This window comes from Vanacampus margaritifer, chromosome 10 (genome assembly GCF_051991255.1).
Source record: "Vanacampus margaritifer isolate UIUO_Vmar chromosome 10, RoL_Vmar_1.0, whole genome shotgun sequence".
In the NCBI taxonomy this organism is placed as follows: domain Eukaryota; kingdom Metazoa; phylum Chordata; class Actinopteri; order Syngnathiformes; family Syngnathidae; genus Vanacampus; species Vanacampus margaritifer.
Window position 1 is genome coordinate 2,411,752 of NC_135441.1, and position 21,576 is coordinate 2,433,327.

The window sequence follows — 21,576 nt, forward strand, 5'->3', positions numbered from 1 at the left end:
CTAGCGCCGCCCCTGGCGTCCGCACGGGCGACTCCACATTCCCCTGCTGCTCTCCGCGCACTCTCTTTCTCTCATTATTCACAGCCTGTTCAATCAACTGTATGGTCGCTGGCGTCATCCGTGAACCGTCATCTTCCACATCTAAAACCATTCTGCCCCCAAAGTGACTACGGGGGCCATCACTGGCGCCGTCGGATATGGTGGCGGCTCAAACACATACTGTCCCGAGCTCGGCAACTGTGGATAAATGCCTCTAAAACATTCCGTCTTTTCTTCCACCTTTTCAATCACTTCATCCTCTTTCTTCACTTCATCCTCACTCTTTTCCTCTTTTATCGCTGCCAGCGCAGTAGCAATAGTTGCCAATTGGTGAATGCCTCGTCTATCTTTCTCCACTTCCTTCACTTCCTTCTCAAGTTTATTACGCTGTCGCCATCCGACTTGGCTCTGTTCCTCCTCCATATCTCGAATATTTGCCAACATTCTGCTTTCCTTTTTCTGTAACTGCCGCGCTAACTTCGACATGTCCCATGTTCCAGGTTCTCCGCGAAACAATTCATCCTTCTTTAATTTCAGAAACAACTTCTGACACCGTTCTTTTTCCTTCTTAATTTTCTTACTTTCTATTCCACTAATCAACTGTGATTCCAGCTTAGCGTAATGACCATTAATCTCCGACCAGACTTCAGTCCGTTCGTCTGAAGTGCCACACCCGAGACCACTATCACACTTCCTCTTATTCGCCATCTTGAAATCCACCCATGCGTGTCCCAACCACTTTTTACGCAGAACAATTTTAGTTTTCACACTCACACCGCTTCCACACTGATACGTAAATCCCAGATTTTAAACCGTATCGTAACCACGAATAGTTCCAAACTATTCTAGTAGGTAAATCCCAGATATACCCTACTAACATCCACACTATTACACTTTTACGCCGTTCCGCTCCTCCTTCCTCTTATAATTTAGCGTTGCCAATGTGCAGAATTTGAAAAGGAATCTGCTTACCTTGTTTCACTGTGGGCCCAAGAGGAAAGACGGTCGGACGTGTGGCTCCTTTATCAGATCGTCACCTGGTGTGGACGTGGGTCCCTGACCCGAGTCCCAGACTCTTGTGGTTTTTCTCGAAGTCCCGGACTTCTTTTACCTCTCTTGCATCACGTCGGGGTCACCATAAATTGTTGGAATTTATTTCTAAATCAACATAAACTCAAGTTAGTAATCTGACTCCAATTTGTGACCTTACCCAACTGCCACTCATCCAACAATATGCGCGCTCGTTCTGCAATAGAAAGGTATCAGGAAGCCGGCATTTTCACACACGAGTGGATTTATTCCTAACACACAGATCTAATACAAGCACCTGGGTCTCGGGTCCCTCTCAATACAGCTCTGTACGCCTCTGTTGCCACCAGCAGACGTACTCTACATCCGAGTTGCCCAGCAATGAGTTATACTACACAATATGCAAATGGCACAGCAACAAAGGCATCCTGGCATTATTCTATTGGCTATGTGTATACTGCAGTTAACTTTAGCTTGCTCTCATTGGTCTTTCTTCCCCTGCAGAATCGCTTGCTGGCTCCTCCTGGTTGTAGTTTCCTCACAGTTGTTTTCCACCAGCTGCCTCTGGGTTATCTCGTCTCTGCATCCTCCTTGCGATTAGCACCGTTTGTTCTGAAACATTCCATTCTTGCACACCCTTGCACCACACATCCTGTTTTGTTCCACCATTCACACGCTCAGCACTTTACAGTCTCACACTCTCATACACAGGATGTAGCAACATCTAATGAACTACTTTAAGCTCAAACTCTTATGTTACTTTAGTGGTGAGCGTACAGTCAGATGGCAAAGTCTTAATGGTAGAGTGATGAGCTCCAGTATCCACCATAAATGACAAGGAAGTTCCTCCTACCTCCATCTCAATCATCGGTTCCTAGAGGCCTTTGAATGTGAATTCAGGGGCCAGTCATTGCGGAAACTGTCCACCAGGTGGCGGCAGGAACTGCTGATTCGGCACTGGCGGTTGTGATGACATTCGGCGTGTGGGCATGTTCTGTGAGCTACGTCCCCTCTGTGGGAAATATCCACGCCCTCTTTGTTGCCGCCGAGTTCTGCCGCGTGGCAAACGGCAGGAATCCGCCCAGTGGCCAGGTTGACCACAGTTGAAGCAGTAATCTCGACCAACGAATGGAACTGACTGAAACATAACACAATCGCCCATAACATTATTAGGTGATGACATATCAGTGGAAGCCGGAAGAACAGGATTCTTCTCTTTTTTCTTTAAAGTTTGCAATTGCATAATGGCTAATTGTAATTCAGTATTCTTTTGATTTTCAGTTTTTGATTCGATATCTTTAGCATACCTCCTCAAATGATGTTTAAGATAGGCTAACCATCTAGAACAGGGGTGGCCAAGTTCGGTCCTCGAGAGCCACTATCCAGCCTGTTTTCCATGTTTCTCTCCACTAACACACCTGATTCATGATCAGGATCCTTGTCAGGCTTCTGCAAAGCTTGCTTTTTTTTTTTTTTTTTTTTTTTTTTTGGGAGATCTCAGTATTGATCATTTGAAATGTCATCATCATTGTTCTCCCTTTTTTTTTTTTTTTTGTATGTGTGTTTGTGCGTGTGTGCGTGCGTGTGTGTGTGCGTGCGTGCGTGCGTGCGAAAAAAAAAATAAAAATAAATAAGAATTCCCATACCGTTCACCTAAACCGAACACTTCAAAATCCAGCCAGAGTCGTGGGGCCGCCAGGAGACCCAAAGGGGGACCAAAGAAAAGAAAGAAAAGCGAAGCCCAGCACCGACCAGACACCACCCACCGGGCCACTAACCTTCACCAACCCCAAAGACATCCAAACTCCAACAAATCAGGGAAACCTCAAGGGCCCAAAGGAGAAACTGAGGAAAGGTAAAAAGGACAGATGAAGCAGAGTGAGATCCACAGACACCAGCCTCCACCAAATCAATGACCTGAGGGAGAAACAAGTTGTGTCTGAGTCTCGATAGATGCTGGTGTGGTGGATCTAGCATGCATGAAAATCTCCACCAAAGAGGGGAGCCGTCGACCCCCGCCAGGACAGAGCAAGCGCAACACCTCAGGGCCCCCCAGGCCGCGGCCGCGCCAAAGGACGACCCCCGGGCCCCGCAGGGGCCACCGGCCGGAGAGCAAACCCCGGAGCAGGAGCACCCCCCACCCCAACGCGGCCCGCGCCCCCAACCCAACGCAGCAGGACGGGGCACTACAGGCCCACCAGGCACCCCACCGGCCCACAACCCCCGCTCCCCCCGCGACCCCCCCGCCCCCCCACCCCCGCCACCCACCCCAACCCAGCCCCAACCGCCCCCAGGTCCCCAAACCCCCAGACACCCTCCCCACCCCAGCACCCCCCACCCCGACACCCCCACCACCACCCCCCCACCAACCAAGCCGCCCCCGCCCCCACCCCCACCAACCGACAGCCCCCCAGCCCCCGACCCCAGACCCCGGGGACACACCGCACCCAGGCATCCGCGCCGAAGAGGGGGCCGGGCAGCGGAGCGGAGAGGGCACCCACGCCCACCCCACCACGCGGAGGGACGGAACACCAGGGGCAGAAGGGGAGATGGGGGCACCGGAGGACGGGCGGCATCCCCGAACCCCAGGCCCAGCGGGGAGAGGCCCCGGTCGTCACCCCAACGATCTAAGTGAAAAACTAACCCTGTTACTAAGTTCGCCAGCTCGCCGACTGGCGAACTCTACCCCTAAACCGTGTGTGTGACCCCACCCAGTGTGGGGGGGGGGAGGCGCACCCGCCCACCAAAACCCCCACCCACCCCACCGGGACCCCGGCGGGGCTTGCCCCCCGGATACCGGGGCCCGCCCGAAGTGCCCGGAGGCCCACCGGAGCGGGGCGGGCACAACACCAATCCCGCCCACTCCCCCGGCCCCCGGAGCGCCGAGACCCGGGCCACGGACGGAACCCCCGGCCTAGGGGAGGGGGAGGAGGGCGGACAGGGGAGGGGGAGGGGACGGGGGAAGGAGGCAAAGCTTGCTGATGAGCTGATCATTAGAATCAGCTGCGCTGAAGGAGGAAGACATGGAAAACAGGCTGGATAGTGGCTCTCGAGGACCGAACTTGGCCACCCCTGATCTAGAATGTTCTGCTCCGGGCAAATCCGGATTTGAGTCCATGGCCTGAACAACCGTTCTAGGGAGTCCTTTTAGCACAGCTGCTCTGAAAACTTGTAAATATAGTGCAGAGTCAGTTGGTAAGTGTCCAGTTTTTAACGAAAATTCTACAAGCGCACGGTCAATGAATGTGGCAGCTTCTTCATCAATTTTTGGGGCGAACATCAAATCAGAAATAACAATTTCCGGGATTGGGAACAATTCATCAAGGAAGTCAAAAAGTGTCAAATAATTATCACGTGACAGTGCTTCACCATCCATTAAAGATGGCAGTCCTGAATTCGTCATCAACACTTCAAGTTGAGAGAGGACAGGCATTGGTCAAAAGCGCGCGCACATCCCCCGCTGTCAATTTCTGACCTATCACCTCCCTCTGCAAAGACCTGAGCCAATTCTGCCCCCCCCCCCCCCACCCCACCGCTGGTAATGGTGGGAGTCTCTGTAAAATTACGGCCAAATCGGAAGGGGAATAAGGTTTATACATGATAGCAGAATTCCCGGTGGCTGGATCCACTTTTGTCAACATAGGTGCTTGTAGTATTCGGGAGCGAGTCACAGGTCGTGTGGGAGTAACGTTTGGTGATCTGTCAGTCAAACTAATGTCACGTGGTCTTGAAACATTTTCCACAGCACATGTTAACTGTGCCAGCTTCCTTTGTATGTCTTCAATTTGATTAGAAGCTACATCAGTCATATCATGGTCACGTTGTCGAAACAAGTCATCCCTTTCAGCCCTTACACACGGTTTTGTTCCATCAATTCATCTTCCGCCGCCCTCTCAAAACGAGAAAGAATAGAACGCCATTTACTACGAGCTAACTGTGGAATTTCCGCATGTCTATTCAATTCTAAGCCAAGAGCTCTCGCTTGGTTAAATTTTTCCTGCGGATGATCTCTCATAGCCAACACTATCCAATTTCTGTTCCAATTGCTTAACAGAAGTGGCTACGCCTGCAGCTAATGCATCCGCGGCCTTCAAAACAGAGTCGCGCGATAGCGTCTTATCAAGATCGCCTCCATTCCACTGAACATCGAGACGACCTGAATTTACAGTTAATACAGGTGCCTGCAAATCGTGCAGCATCTGAACAGCAGTACTATATGGAGATTCAGTAAACGGGTTTATAGGGGACAACTCATCCCCCGCGCGTGGCAACTCGTACGCCGGCGGAGCCGCTAGCTTAGCATCAGCCTCTTTGTTCTCAAAATCACTTAACATCGCCATCCGGGCAACTTTCACAGAGCTACCCAACGCTAACATTCTAGCATAAACCATCATCTGATCCACTTTCTTTAAGTTCTGTCTGACCCTTCTTCCATTTGAAGACAAAATAGACGTTTCTTTTACCTGCTTATCCAGCGCTCGCCGTTTCTTCGCACAAGCAAGTTCAACCGATTTCATCAACGAAATCAGACACCGTAGGTTGTAGCGACGGCATCCATCCTTTTTCTGAACACACGCGCATCCAATCATTCATTAAAATCTTCAACTGCCGTCTCCGCCTAGCGGGCAAAACTCCTAAACCGACCTCGGAAGCGTTTGCAACTTGTGTAACCAACAACATGTTCCGAGTATGAACCGGAAGTCAGTTACGTCTCACTTATGGTATCACAATTCAACAGATCAAATTTATTCAGCAACGTTGCACATCTCTCCTCCAAAAAATAAAATAACCACAGACGAACACAAATATCTCCAAAGTGCACGGATTTCACAAAATACAATACACCGTGGCTTCGTCGAATAATAAGTTATATCTAGATCTACAGATTTCTTCGCGAGCGGCTAAACAACAAAAATAACAAACAACAAAAACAAACATAGCCGTTCTCTTCAACCTGTCCTTAATGCTGTCTCACTCACAGCAGCGCTGAATCCAACGTGACGTACTTCCGTAAACAAGACCGTCAACACGTATGTATAGTACAAATGTCGTAGGAAAATCAAAAATCAAGGACTTTGTGTCCCTTTGTAACCAAAAAACGACTTCAAACTCCACTATTACTTGTTCACTCAGATCTCATATACAATTTAGCCAATTCAGAAGACGAACACCAGTAGCGATCCCAAACAGACAGAATTTCTCTACGTGGATAAATGCCTCCACTTACCGTTCAATTAATATGGCGCCAGAAATTCCATCCATCCATTAACGCTACAGCTGGAACAAGTCAAAGAATCGTCGGGGTCACCACTTTGTAAGGATTACCTGGATTTTGTAATCTATTGCGTGTTCAAATAAATTATAAATGAGATCGATGAAGAAGTTTCTTGCAAGTTTTTTATTTTAAAAGCTTTCAAAAGACACACAGAGACCTCACTGAAAAATGGTGATCGCTGTCCAGTGTGTGTGCCGGGATGACAATCTTGTAGCATCTTTATACAACAGTTGTTACATTCAGCCCCGCCTATGCTCTCCTTTGAACCTCTAGCAGAGATGTGACAAAAAACAGTACTTCCCGACCAGAGTCTTTGATGTAGAGAGATTCTGGACCCTATACGATTTTACGACAGGACGAGCTGAGGAGCAGAAGCGCTTGGCACCTCAACCTTTCCTGATAAACAGAAACTTTTGGCCCCCTCTGTGTTTCATGGAACAGAACAGAGAGACTTCAAACAGAGATGATATCATAAGCAATCCTTATCACAACCTTTCCTACACATCTGGTTGGGTTAACATATGTTCATCTACTTCTACACATGTATAATTAAATTGAAACAGTTAAAATATAAATTGAAACAGTTAAATGTCAACACTTTGTAAACACTTCACTTGTGATGCGGCATCCCAAGTCACATTCAAGTGGCAAACTTTGTCTTCATACGATCAGTGGCACCGTTTGGGGATGGCAATAAGTAAACAAAACATTCTAATTGAGCTGGTGCATTGCATGAATGTCAGTACATATTGTAATAATTTTGTTATCCTTTAAAGCATTAATATTAATGTGTTCAAATTTAATGAGTTTGTTTTAATGATTTGAGTATGAACCATAGCCATGAATACAGCTATGAAATCATAACAAAACCTACAGGCTACCACTGCACATTCTTTTGTTGATACACACAAACGTGCAGAGTGTGAACATTTTTGATAATACTTGCACTTCTGGTCTAAACATTAACTTGACATTTTTAGTATTTAAGATGTAAATGTATATTTACGGTGTATGATGTGTAGGCACTTGTACAGAAAATATTCATCAAAAACACCGTAGAATTTATCAGTAATATAATGAAAATGCTGTGAAATGTGAATGTTTACTTTGCAAGTCAATTTACGTGTGCACCCCTAAATTTTCTTCCTGTGCTCCTAAAATGTTAAATTGGGGGCTGCAGCGCTCCTCACAAAAAAATATTGGCCTGCAGCCCTGATTTATGTGCTAGTAATGGTTAAACCACCATCAGTGAGTCTGCCCATGGGGAGGGGCCTCTGCATCGCTGAGGTGTGTCCCACATTGTCCCTCAGACACATACCCCTTGTCCCCGCCTTGATCTTATTAGCAGTTGGTGACCCTATAGGATGGGGATTAGGCAAGTGAAACGGAAGAATGGGATTATGGGAGTTAAGATTGGAGTTAGGCAGGGATTGCGATTCAGGGTGCCAGTTTGTATGCACCACCGTTTTTGTTTCCAAATTTTGTTTAAGAAAGACATTTAGAAGTGGTGGATATTGCGAAGAGGGCTGCATTCTGTTCAAAGTTGTGCTACTGTTAGCTCCCATAATTAAATTCTGTATCGTTTTTATAAAGATAAGAGTTATCTTTTTGCCGTAGCTGACCCTGCCCTGAAAAAGGGGTTAGGGTTAGGCTCCAGGTTCATTTGAGGTGGAAAATGAATAATTCCATTTGACAGTGAGGGAACACTGACCATTTGTTGTTCTTTGGCGTTCAATACTAATATAAAAGGTAATTGATTGTATTACTGGTCTCCTTGTTATTAAAGCTTGTAACAAAATAACTGTGTGGCATCACTGTGAAATGAGCCCTTATGGGTACAATCAGGAAAACCATATTCAGCCCAGCTTGAGTGGGCCCCAGATGGGAGAAAGCTGGGTTGCCCATGTGGGTTTTAGCCAAGGCCCATATGAGGCTTAACTTGAGCCCACCTGCAAAAATTGGCTAAAAGTACAGGCTGATTCGAAAAGAATACACCAAAGTCATTACGCGATATTTCAAACAATAAACAACAACAACAAACAATAGAAATCTGTAGCTTGGACAGTGAATTGGTGTTGTACATACCTTCTAGTTTTTTTGTTTCATGTTGCACAAGTGCTTAATGTGGCTCCCACTGGAAGCATGGACAACATCAAGCTGATATGAGAATTCCTCCCAAAACCTCAGAATGTTGCAGCCCACCGTGTTGTTGATTGCACTGCAGCTGTTATTTGATCTTTAATGTCTTCAATATTTGCTTTAAGTGTTGGAACATCAACTTTGTCTTAACGTAGCCCCATCTGTTTTTCCCACATGGGGCCACCATGAAATCCCTGGCCAAAATGACTGAAATCGCAGGCCTACCGCTTAAGTCAGATCTGGTGCTGTATTAGTACCGACTATCGGTACCCAACCCTACATATGGCTCCAAGAAACTTTTTTGTCTTTGGCTCCTTCATATACCTCCAAATTTTCATAGATCTTGCTGAAACGTACAACTGGGGCTGCTTCATTAAAGATTTTTTAGGGGTTGCTAGCGAGTAATTTTTTAAATTGCACACATTTGCCAGGCCAAATGTATGTGCCAAGTTTCATGAGTTTTTGTGCATGTTTAGGCCCTTAAAATTTGTGTTTTCTTGGCAAACAGTGCGTTGCCACGCCCACAGTGATTCCCAAAAACTCACAAACTGCGTGTTGTAACATCATGAAGGCCTAAACACTCTTCTGAGCAAATATGAGGTAGATCCGGTTAACCCAGTTGGAGAAAAACGTTGAAGAACCTCGAGCTGCCGCAGCTGCGTGCTGTAACAATAGCGAGCGTTTACTAAAACTGTGCCAATTTCTGCCAAAGTATAGAACATTTGCTAAGACCATTAGAATTACTATGACATTCAATAAATATTAACATACTTACATTAATGTGTCTCCTGCTTTTTGTTATTTCCTGGTGTCGCCATTACAGACGAGGACGAGGCGGGCGAGGATGGCGAAGAGGTAAACAATGGCGTACAAGGGCAACTGGCAATCGAAAAACGGGAAAATCGTGTGGTCTCCGATCCACAATGACCTTTTAACCCCCCTACAATACCAATGCCCAGGGCAACGACCTATGCCATAGCCAGGATCAGCACCGTGACAGCGTTCAATTGTTTTTTCAATGAAGAGATCATCCAGCGCATTGTCCAAATAACAAACCTTTAAGGACACATTGAACAATAACGTGATTTTCCAGTGAAAACACAGGACCTGCGAGCGTACCTAGGGTTGCTGATCCTGGCTGGTGTATACAAACCGGAGCACAAGGCAACAATCCGCCTTTGGCACATATAGACAGGAGCCCCCATTTCTGCAGAGACAATGCCACACGTAAGATTTATAAATATAAGTCGCATCTTACGATTCGATGACAAGTTCATGAGGCCACAGTGTCATCATGAGACAAGATGTCCTCAATTCTGGAGCATTGGAGGACGTGGAACTGTCTACTCCCACGGATGTTCAACCTTGGCTGGGAGTTGTGCATCGACGAGCAGCTGGTCTCTTTCAGGGGCCACTGCTTCTTTCATCAATACATGCCCAGAAGTTGGCCAAATACACCATCAAAATATGGTCGCTATGTGATGTCGAAACTTGAAGTCAACACTGGGAAGCCTCCGTGGGGACAGCGGGAGACAAACCCGGCATGCGCGGTGTCTTAGGGATGTGCAATTCACTAGAGCAGTGGTCAACAACCTTTTTTCCACCACGGACCAGTTCATACAAATCCACAATTTTCGCGGACCGGCAACCCAGTGGGTTGGCGGTGGGGGCGCGGAGCTTGGCTGTTCAGCGGCTGATTAATAAAAGGCTACAAAACAAATGTAAATCCACTATGTATTTTAATGTACCTATACTAGCAGCACAAACACCATAACAATGGTAACAACAATGCTTTAATATGGTGAGGTCACTATGGTAATGCTTACAAATGATACGAGCAACACAAAAACTGGGGTATTTTGTAGATATAACAATAAATGTGAAGCCACATTTTTATGTAACTAAATTAACAGTGCCCTCCTTAAATGCGGCAACATAACAAGGCACTACAGAACAAATCTAAAGTCAATGAATAACTCACTCACCATAACGCTAAAGAGCCGCTTGCCGCAGAGTGGGCCATCATGCGTGGTAATCACCTGTAGCTGTAAGTCCATGCACCTTTCTTTTTCTTCTTGGTCATAGGCTCCTGTGTTATCTCAGGGCATTTTTTCTGTTGCAAAGAAACTTTCCAAATATGTCTGTTTTTTATTCATTTTGCTAACTTGTCGACTGAAATCATTAGCATCTGACATGCGTCAAGAGTCCGTCGTAAACAGAGAGAATCCAGTCACTTTAAAAAATAAAATATGTTTAAGTCTCGGCTAATCAATTAACCACAAGTACAGTAAGTTTTTTTATTCTTTCAACCATGCGGCCCACCGGGGCCCGGTCCAAAGTGACCCACGGCCCAGGACCGGTCCATGACCCGGTGGTTGGGGACCACTGCACTAGAGGGTCACACCCTTACTACAGACAACTTCTTCACCTCATTTCCCCTGGCTTCAGAACTGAAGAAAAAAATGGCTTTGGTTGGGACAATAAGAAAAAAGACTTGTCGTACAGAAGGAAGCAGAACTCCCTGGGTCCAAAAAGGCATAGGTTTTCATGACCTTTTGACCTTTGATTGACTTTGGTTTCACTGGTACTATTGCCAGCTTGAAGTCTTGGTCACCGGCACCACCATAGCTGTATCCTTAGTGTTAACTGATGGGCTATTGTCTTTCTCAATATCAATATTTTCCTTTTGATGGATGTGCAGCAAGCTGGGATGTCGTAGTCCACATATTTTACAGAAGAGATGTTTTCCTGTGCACATGAAACCAAAGCAATCTCCATTTGTCTTCAAGAATTCCAACTTCTCATTGTGCGCCTCTTCCTCCAATAGACTGCATGACTCCAGCATGTTACTTCCTCTTTTGTAATTAAGACAAGTCTCCTCAGTTCCATCTTTGAGCTTTTTCTTTTCTGTATTTGTTATGTTGTTGCTTGTTACATGCTGGGTGGCACGTAATTGATGTTTATCGCGTGGGTAGCACACATGGAGGAGGGGAGTAGCAGAAAGGTGGGGACAAGACGGGTGGACATGGAGAGAACACGGACACACAGACCCTACACCTCACGAAAACTAGACAAAATGGAGCCACCGCTCCCGAATCACCAACTGTCAAAGTGCACCCAAATGAATACTGACTGCACGAATAAGATAACGACGGTTATGGCGAAGGTCCTAAGTCAAAGAATGGGAAATGGACAATTAATGAAATGTCGAGTTTATGGCGAATGGTGCACCCCACGAAAGACAGCGGACACTAATACAAAACCAAACAAACGAAAGAGGCACAGGGACTGCGTGGGGCCAAGGGCTGAACCAAAAATCGAGCATTGACTTGAGGCGACAGAGGTCTTTAATAGTAGGTGGCACACCACCAATCAGGAGGCGCGCTTCCACAGCCTGACGTTCACCACTCACAAACACACACACACAAAAAAAACAAACGGCCACGAAACAACATAATCCGTAACACTGCTGCTGCTGTATTTGTTTGCTTCCTTTGTTCCAACTATTCCCTCTGGTTGTTGTTGCATAGGCCTTCCTATGCTACTAGTAGTAATCCTCCCAAGTGTTGGGGCATCCTGTATGTCACCAAATATGGGATCAATAGCAATCTTCACTTGCCTTTCAGAACATTGCTCTTCTCCTATGATTTTCTTGAAAGTCAAATGCAACAGTTCTCCACTTATCCCTGAGCTTGTAAGGCAACTTCTTGATGACATTGAGCATGTTAGCTGGCGCATTCAAGTCACACCGCTTGTGTACGTTCTTCATAGAAGTACAACATCCAGGGCGATTTGTTCTCAGCCTATAATCGTACGCCAAAATCTGAAACCATTGCACCCGTACTCGTAGTTAGGAGAATCCTTGGTGTGTCATCTGGAAGGAAAGGAGATAAGGAGACTTGGTGGTGGAATAAGGAGGTGCATAAGTGGATCCAGAGAAAGAGGTTAACTAAGAAGAAGTGGGACACTGAGAGGACTGAAGAAAGTAGACAGGCGTACAGGGAGATGCAGCGTAAGGTGAAAGTAGAAGTGACAAAGGCCAAACAAGGGGCTTACGATGACTTGTATGCTGGGTTGGACAGTAATTTTCTTCTTCTTTTTTTTTCTTGGGTTGGACAGTAATAAGGGAGAGACTGATCTGTACATGGGTTGTTCAACAGGATCTTAGATAGTGAGAAGATGCCTGGGGAATGGAGAAGTGGGCTGGTGCCCATTTTTAAGAACAAGGGAGATGTGCAGAGTTCTGGCAACTACAGAGGAATAAAGCTGATGAGCCACACAATGAAGCTATAGGAAAGAGTTGTGGAAGCTAGACTGAGGGCAGAGGTGAACATTTGTGAGCAGCAGTATGGTTTCATGCCAAAAAAAAACAGAGTACAACAGACGCAGGATTTGCTTTGAGGATGTTGATAGAGAAGTACAGAGAAGGCCAGAAGGAGATGCATTGTGTCTTTGTGAGAAAGCTTAAGACAGGTTGTCCAGAGAGAAATTGTGGTTTTGTATGAGGAAGTCTGGAGTGGGAGAGAAGTATGTTCAAGTGGTGCAGGACATGTATGAGGACTGTAAGACATTGGGGTGAAGTGTGCTGTAGGTGTAACAAAGGAATTCAAGATGGAGGTGGGACTACATCAGCGAACAGCTCTGAGCCCCTTTTTGTTCGCTATGGTAATGGACAGGGTGACAGATGAGGTTAGACAGGAATCTCCATGGACTATGATATTTGCAGATGACAATGTGATCTGTAGTGAGAGCAGGGAACGGGTGGAGGAGAAGCTAGAGGCGTAGAGGTTTGCCCTGGAAAGGAGGGGAATGAAGGTTAGCCGTAGCAATACGGATTATCTGTGTGTGAATGAGAGTGGCTCAAGTGGATGAGTGAGGTTAAAGGGAGAAGAGACCAAGAAGGTGGATGAGTTTAAGTATTTAGGGTCAACAGTCCAGAGCAATGGAGTGTGTGGAAAATAAAAGAAGAAGCATGTGCAGGCAGGCTGGAACGGTTGGAGAAAAGTGTGATAGAAGAGTTTCAGCTAAAATGAAAGGAAAGGTTTAAAAACTGTGGTGAGAACAGTGATGTTTGGTCTGGAGACAGTGCCACTGAGGAAAAGACAGGAGGCTGAGCTGGAGGTGGCAGAAATGAAGATGCTAAGGGTTCTCTTTGGGAGTGATCAGGATGGATAAGATAAGAAACTAGAAAAATTCCCGCGGAAATTTTGAATGGGACTGCTGACTCTTTGGTAATGAGCTGAACAGTTTAAAATTTAAACCACTGGAATCGCTCAAGAAATGTGGAAGTTAACCATAATCAACATCAACTAAAAGTATCTTACTGTCCATAAAAAAATGTAAATGAGCTGAACAGTTTAAAATTTAAACGACTGGAATCGGTCAAGAAATGTGGAAGTTAACTATAATCAACATCAACTAAAAGTATCTTACTGTCCCTTTAAGAAACATGCACATTCACGCACGCACATTTGACTTGGAGACGTCACGCGCCCCACATTCCATTGAGATCGCATGAGAGAAGCACCCCTTGTACAAAAGCCTCTCACGACTTAACGGTTGAAGATACAGATTCAAGAAATGGCTCGTTAGAACGGCAAGGGTTTGGGGAACACGAGCATGTTCTCATTTTCTTAATCGGATAAAAAATGACCAAATGAGAGCAGGTTGAAAACTTATGATTTATCAGAAAGCAGTCCTCTCCATCCGCATGTTGACAGCATCCCACAGCAACCGCGCAAGCACCGGCATCCCATCACTGTCACTGAGGTGTACCTTCCAGACATGATCAGAAATAAATATTATATATCTGCAAACATACTTTTGATAGGAGGAGCACTAATAAAATGTTTGTTTGTTTTTTGCAACAACTAATGTACTTACCCCGTCTCTACACCACAAGTGAAGCTGTGACAGCGGGAAGTGGCCAGCAACAGATAGGTAGTGAATACCTACAGTAACAAAGAAAAAAAACATTATTAGTTCAAGAGTCCCGCTGAGACACAAAAATCAGATCAGGAGGTGACGTAAAGAAAAGTAGAACTTTGTGTGTGAAAACAATTTTCAACATGGAACGTACCCATAATTGCTGCCACCCGGTGGTACTCCTGGCGTAAAAGGTCCTGCTGGGCCAGCTCGATGGTCAGACGAGGGGGGAAGTCCAGGACAACAACCTGCACAAAGTTTAAAAAAGTAAAATATACATCTGGAGCAAGATGAACTTTCATTAATATTCATCAACTGCTTAACTACGGGAAAAGGCTGAAATGTATTTTAAACAGAACATATTTGACATATCATGCAAGTACATACTTGAAATGTAAATGTATGAACTATATGAAGGAAATGTGTGAACTTATGTTGGGCCAGCGGCTGCAGACGGTGCGCAAAAACTGGCCAAAGTCAGCCGCTGCCTCAGCGATGGGGCGGCCCAAGTTGTTGCTGGGAGCCAAAATGCAGACCGCCTCGGGTGACCGAGGCAGAACAGCATTCAGCACCTCAGCACGCAACTCGGAGGCACTGGCACCCGGGGTGGACATCACGCCAAAAGAGAAATGTCCCTCCGGCAGCTTCACAACCCCATCGGCAATGGCTCGCAGGTGGGAGTCACCAACAACCAGGACAAACTATTAAAGAAAAAAAAAAAGAAGAAGTCATTGAATTTTTTTTTTTTTAAGTATTTAAAAAATAAAAAAAAAGACAAATGAAGGTTAATTTGTTTTACAGGCAGTTTATTATAAAACATACCTTGTTGTCCTGGTTCAGTGATGGAATGACCAGTTTGTGCCTCCGCCCAGTCACAGTTGAAACTGGCCATTCCCGAACTCTGTGGCGCCAGCCAGTGCCTCTGCCTAAAATGATGCACACACCATGAATACCATGTCAAGTCTCACAACTTAAATTGCTGACAATGCACAGTACAAGTTACACTTTGAGTGTATATGAACCTGCAAAATATTGGAAATTTTTAAATAATCAATTGTAAAACTGCTGCAAAAGCAATTAAAATGATGACTGACCTGGTACCAGAGCCTTGGCACCAACAGAGGACACCTAAAACATAGACATTACAATTGTAGGCATGTGCAGTCACCTTAATGCAGAGTAAAAAGCAAACATAGGTTGTAATGGTTAAGTTAGTTTCAATAAAAATTGACCAGGTCTTTTGTATATACAAGTGATGTTAATTCAGGCCAGGTTTATTAATGAAATTATTAATCACGAAAGAGATTCAAGGACTGACTAACTGATACTTTTGTTTGTGTCTGAAATACAGTCACAATTGATCAAATTTGGTAGAATTTTCTGATCAAATACATGAGCAAAAAGGCAGCAGATTGTACAAGCCTAACTTCACAACAGCACCATCTACTGATAAATATAATGTACTCCAACTACTGTCAAGTGTTAACACAATTATTGGCTTGACATTATCATTTCAACTGTTCCTCCCACAGTCATGCAATAGACCAGGTCTGCAGTTATTAAATATAACATGTGAAATATCTGTGTCCAGGATAGGCATCTCACAAGTTTGTGATCAATGTTAGTGAGTTTATTTTAGACATCAGTAGTTTGAAAACTTCTTAGAATATTTGAAATATTGTAGAAAACAGACTTCATCAAAATTCTATTCAGAATTATTTTGACATGAATAAAGCACTGCACAAATCACGTCATACACTCTATATTCGTAAAACTGTGCCCTGATGAAGACAAGCTTGTGTTGAAACACGTTGGTAGTCCATTTTTAATAAAGGATTTTTTAACATTACTACTAGTGTCTTGCATAAACAGACTGCTTTTTACACAAGGCTTTTAAGCTAATTTTTCTGCCTGATTCTGTATTTGTAGGCTGAAATATTGTGTATTGCACATTAACAAAGAATTCAATAGAGGTAAAGTACATGCTGGGGTGCGCTGTTTGGGCTCAGTTCCAGAGCAGCAAGGTCCAGCTTCTTCCATTGGCGCTTGGCTGCCTCTGAACGCTTCCCCTTCCGCGGCATGCTGCTACAGCAAAGAAAAAAAACTTGCCATGACAGAGTCAAAAGTAAAGATTCAAGATCAAATTTGTAGTTATTCTCAGATGTGTATGAAGCATTAAAAACGTACACTTCCGAAATCCCTCATTGGCGCCGCTCCGCTACACCGTCGACACTCCACTCAACCCCCCCCACGTCGACGACAGACGAGACAAAAGCCTTACTGTATATTGTAGCAACGAGAGATGTATACAATTGAGATTTAGAGCCTACTCAAACTTTTCTTAGTTTTTTTTTACTGCACATTAAAACTTTAATGTAACATCTGCTAGCTCTTTGCTAGCGCTAGCAGGTGCAGCTAGCATGTAGGTTACCATCTCTAGCACTTAACGTTTCCAATCTTGTTAAAACAGCAGCATAAAACATAACGTTCAAACACATCAAATACGTTTCAATACATCGCCAGTATTAACGTGATGTAGTTTAGGATGGGGAAAACTTGCAAAATCACACTTATTTAGCATTATTCACCAGACTACAAACAATTGCCTTGCAACTTACCTCAGACGAGATGAAATGGGAGGAGTAGGTCGTCGACAAACTTCTAAATTAGTGTCATTCAAGCGTCTCTCATTGGCCACAGCACAGACAAGCAGAAAACGAACCAATCGGGGAAACGAGAGAAGACCACACCCAACTATCGTCAAGATTGGTTGCATTCCATTGAGATTGAATGAGAGACGCACACCTCAAAGAAGAGCCTCTCACGACTTAACGGTTGAAGATACAGATTCAAGAAATGGCTCGTTAGAACGGCAAGGGTTTGTTCTCATTTTCTTAATCGGATAAAAAATGACCAAATGAGAGCAGGTTGAAAACTTATGATTTATCAGAAATGGAGAGAGGAAGGCGCCTGAAATTAACATGGCAGAGATAGGCGAGTTGGTCCGACTTGTCCGAGCTTAAAGGGAAAATAAAGGTACTAAATGACACCTTAACCAAATAAAAGTTAGTTTGTCTGAAAGAAGACACTCGTGACTACAAAATGTGAGAATTTGACATCTAGTGACAAAAGATTGTGGCCATGGTGACGAGTTGAAGTGAAATTTTTTCAAATACATTATTTGGTTCCCGGCACTGGATGGCTAATTAGCCAACAGAGTGTGTGAGAAAGCTAATTCAGCCACTGTCTTTGAACCCGAACAGGGGGGGGGGCTTTCATTCCTTAAAAAAGATTCGACACTGAGCTAAAGATGGGAAAAATTCCTACAAAATGAGCTAAAATTCGTATCGGTCGGATAACGTATGCGCGCGCAGCGTGTCTTGGAAAAAGGTGCTTGAAGTGTGATTTTTTTCCCATTCATTCCCAATGGGGAGTTAATTTGGGAGTTTTTTGGGAATAGCGTCGCCAAGGTAACTGGGAATTCTTAGAAAAATAATAGCGCAGCGAGTCAGATCGAGCCGCATCGTTTGATACCTCATTTGTGCCGGTGCGATGTACGGTACGGGCCGCATTTTAGCGGAAAAATCGTGGAATAATATATAATAACTAGAAAAATTCCCGCGGAAATTTTGAATGGGACTGCTGACTCTTTGGTAATGAGCTGAACAGTTTAAAATTTAAACCACTGGAATCGCTCAAGAAATGTGGAAGTTAACCATAATCAACATCAACTAAAAGTATCTCACTGTCCCTGAAAATGTATTTTAAAAAATGTAAATGAGCTGAACATTTTAAAATTTAAATGACTGGAATCGGTCAAGAAATGTGGAAGTTAACCATAATCTAAAAATATGTCACTGTCACTTTAAGAGCACATACATTTTTGACTTGGAGACGTCACGCGCCCCACATTCCATTGAGATCGCATGAGAGAAGCACCCCTTGTACAAAAGCCTCTCACGACTTAACGGTTGAAGATACAGATTCAAGAAATGGCTCGTTAGAACGGCAAGGGTTTGGGGAACACGAGCATGTTCTCATTTTCTTAATCGGATAAAAAATGACCAAATGAGAGCAGGTTGAAAACTTATGATTTATCAGAAATGGAGAGAGGAAGGCGCCTGAAATTAACATGTACAAGACAGGCGAATTAGTCCGACTTCTCTTGCTTAAGGTGAAAATAAAGGTACTAAATGACACCTTAGCCAAATAAAAGTTAGTTTGTCTGAAAGAAGACACTCGTGACTACAAAATGTGAGAATTTGACGTCTAGTGACAAAAGATCGTTGCCATGGTGACGAGTTGAAGTGACGTCACGCACCCACATTGCATTGAGATTGAATGAGAGAAGCACCCCTTCAACAAAAGCCTCTCGCGACTTAACGGTTGAAGATACAGATTCAAGAAAGGGCTCGTTAGAACGGCAAGGGTTTGGGGAACACGAGCATGTTCTCATTTTCTTAATCGGATAAAAAATGACCAAATGAGAGCAGGTTGAAAACTTATGATTTATCAGAAATGGAGAGAGGAAGGCGCCTGAAATTAACATGTACAAGACAGGCGAATTAGTCCGACTTCTCTTGCTTAAGGTGAAAATAAAGGTACTAAATGACACCTTAGCCAAATAAAAGTTAGTTTGTCTGAAAGAAGACACTCGTGACTACAAATTGTGAGAATTTGACGTCTAGTGACAAAAGATCGTTGCCATGGTGACGAGTTGAAGTGACGTCACGCACCCACATTGCATTGAGATTGAATGAGAGAAGCACCCCTTCAACAAAAGCCTCTCGCGACTTAACGGTTGAAGATACAGATTCAAGAAAGGGCTCGTTAGAACGGCAAGGGTTTGGGGAACACGAGCATGTTCTCATTTTCTTAATCGGATAAAAAATGACCAAATGAGAGCAGGTTGAAAACTTATGATTTATCAGAAATGGAGAGAGCAAGGCGCCTGAAATTAACATGGCAGAGATAGGCGAGTTGGTCCGACTTGTCCGAGCTTAAAGGGAAAATAAAGGTACTAAATGACACCTTAACCAAATAAAAGTTAGTTTGTCTGAAAGAAGACACTCGTGACTACAAAATGTGAGAATTTGACGTCTAGTGACAAAAGATTGTGGCAGTGGTGACGAGTTGAAGTGAAATTTTTTGTAATACATTATTTGGTTCCCGGCACTGGATGGCTAATTAGCCAACAGAGTGTGTGAGAAAGCTAATTCAGCCACTGTCTTTGAACCCGAACAGGGGGGGGGGCTTTCATTCCTTAAAAAAGATTTCGACACTGAGCTAAAGATGGGAAAAATTCCTACAAAATGAGCTAAAATTCGTTTCGGTCGGATAACGTATGCGCGCGCAGCGTGTCTTGGAAAAAGGTGCTTGAAGTGTGATTTTTTTCCCATTCATTCCCAATGGGGAGTTAATTTGGGAGTTTTTTGGGAATAGCGTCGCCATGGTAACTGGGAATTCTTAGAAAAATAATAGCGCAGCGATTCAGATCGAGCCGCATCGTTTGATACCTCATTTGTGCCGGTGCGATGTACGGTACGGGCCGCATTTTAGCGGAAAAATCGTGGAATAATATATAATAATAATAACGACAAGAAAAATAAACCACTGTCCTAGGTAGAATAACAATATGTGCCTGCTTGCTTCGCAAAGCAGTCCCATAACTAGAAAAATTCCCGCGGAAATTTTGAATGGGACTGCTGACTCTTGTAAATGAGCTGAACAGTTTAAAATTTAAACCACTGGAATCGCTCAAGAAATGTGGAAGTTAACCATAATCAACATCAACTAAAAGTATTTCACTGTCCCTGAAAATGTATTTAAAAAAATGTAAATGAGCTGAAGAGTTTAAAATTTAAACGACAAAAATCGGTCAAGAAATGTGGAAGTTAACCATAATCAACAGAAACTAAAAATATCTCACTGTCACTTTAAGAGCGCACACACATTTTTGACTTGGAGCCGTCACGCGCCTCACATTCCATTGAGATTGTATGAGAGACGCACCCCTTGAACAAAAGCCTCTCACGACTTAACGGTTGAAGATACAGATTCAAGAAATGGCTCGTTAGAACGGCAAGGGTTTGGGGAACACGAGCATGTTCTCATTTTTTTAATCGGATGAAAAATGACCAAATGAGAGCAGGTTGAAAACTTATGATTTATCAGAAATGAAGAGCGAAAGGCGCCTGAATTTAACATGGAAGAGATAGGCGAGTTCATCCGACTTGTCCTCGCATAAAGTGAAAATAAAGGTACTAAATGACACCTTAGCCAAATAAAAGTTAGTTTGTCTGAAAGAAGACACTCGTGACTACAAAATGTGAGAATTTGATGTCTAGTGAGCAAAGATTGTGGCCATGGTGATGAGTTGAAGTGAAACTTTTGGAAGTACATTTATTTGTTCCCGCCACTCTAAAGTTAATTGCTCCACTCTGGCACTTGCAATACACAACAATGGGAGAAGGCTATTTGTCTACTGTTTGCTCACTGTCTTTGAACCCGCACAGAGGGGAGAGCTTACATTCCTTAAAAAAGATTTCGACACTGAGCTAAAGATGGGAAAAATTCCTACAAAATGAGCTAAAATTCGTATCGGTCGGATAACGTATGCGCGCGCAGCGTGTCTTGGAAAAAGGTGCTTGAAGTGTGATTTTTCCCCATTCATTCCCAATGGGGAGTTAATTTGGGAGTTTTTTGGGAATAGCGTCGCCAAGGTAACTGGGAATTCTTAGAAAAATAATAGCGCAGCGAGTCAGATCGAGCCGCATCGTTTGATACCTCATTTGTGCCGGTGCGATGTACGGTACGGGCCGCATTTTAGCGGAAAAATCGCTGGAATAATATATAATAATAATAACTAGAAAAATTCCCGCGGAAATTTTGAATGGGACTGCTGACTCTTTGGTAATGAGCTGAACAGTTTAAAATTTAAACCACTGGAATCGGTCAAGAAATGTGGAAGTTAACCATAAACAACATCAACTAAAAGTATCTCACTGTCCCTGAAAATGTATTTAAAAAAATGTAAATGAGCTGAACAGTTTAAAATTTAAATGACTGGAATCGGTCAAGAAATGTGTAAATTAACCATAATCTAAAAATATGTCACTGTCACTTTAAGAGCGCACATCCATTTTTGACTTGGAGCCGTCACGCGCCCC

At 44.0% G+C, this 21,576-nt stretch overlaps 1 protein-coding gene across 1 annotated transcript; it reads right to left on the bottom strand.

The window, feature by feature from the left end:
- Nucleotides 1–1,932: 1,932 nt before the first annotated feature.
- On the bottom strand, nucleotides 1,933–16,625 carry LOC144059489 (uncharacterized). The gene is made up of 8 exons (XM_077578612.1): nucleotides 16,595–16,625; nucleotides 16,390–16,492; nucleotides 15,502–15,535; nucleotides 15,230–15,333; nucleotides 14,838–15,108; nucleotides 14,578–14,687; nucleotides 14,366–14,433; nucleotides 1,933–2,206 (listed from the first exon to the last, which is right to left on the bottom strand). Exons 2-8 carry the CDS (start codon nucleotides 16,486–16,488, stop codon nucleotides 1,933–1,935), a joined length of 960 nt encoding a protein of 319 aa, XP_077434738.1. The 5' UTR covers nucleotides 16,489–16,492; nucleotides 16,595–16,625.
- Between the last annotated feature and the right edge of the window lie 4,951 nt (nucleotides 16,626–21,576).

Coding starts and splice junctions, on each gene's coding strand:
- LOC144059489 (XM_077578612.1), bottom strand. CDS start 16,488: ATGCCGCGGAAGGGGAAGCGTTCAGAGGCAGCCAAGCGCCAATGGAAG. Junction 14,688..14,837: donor CAGCCGCTGGCCCAACATAA/GTTCACACATTT, acceptor ATCTTGCTCCAG/ATGTATATTTTACTTTTTTA. Junction 2,207..14,365: donor ACTTGTGGTGTAGAGACGGG/GTAAGTACATTA, acceptor GTTATGTTTCAG/TCAGTTCCATTCGTTGGTCG.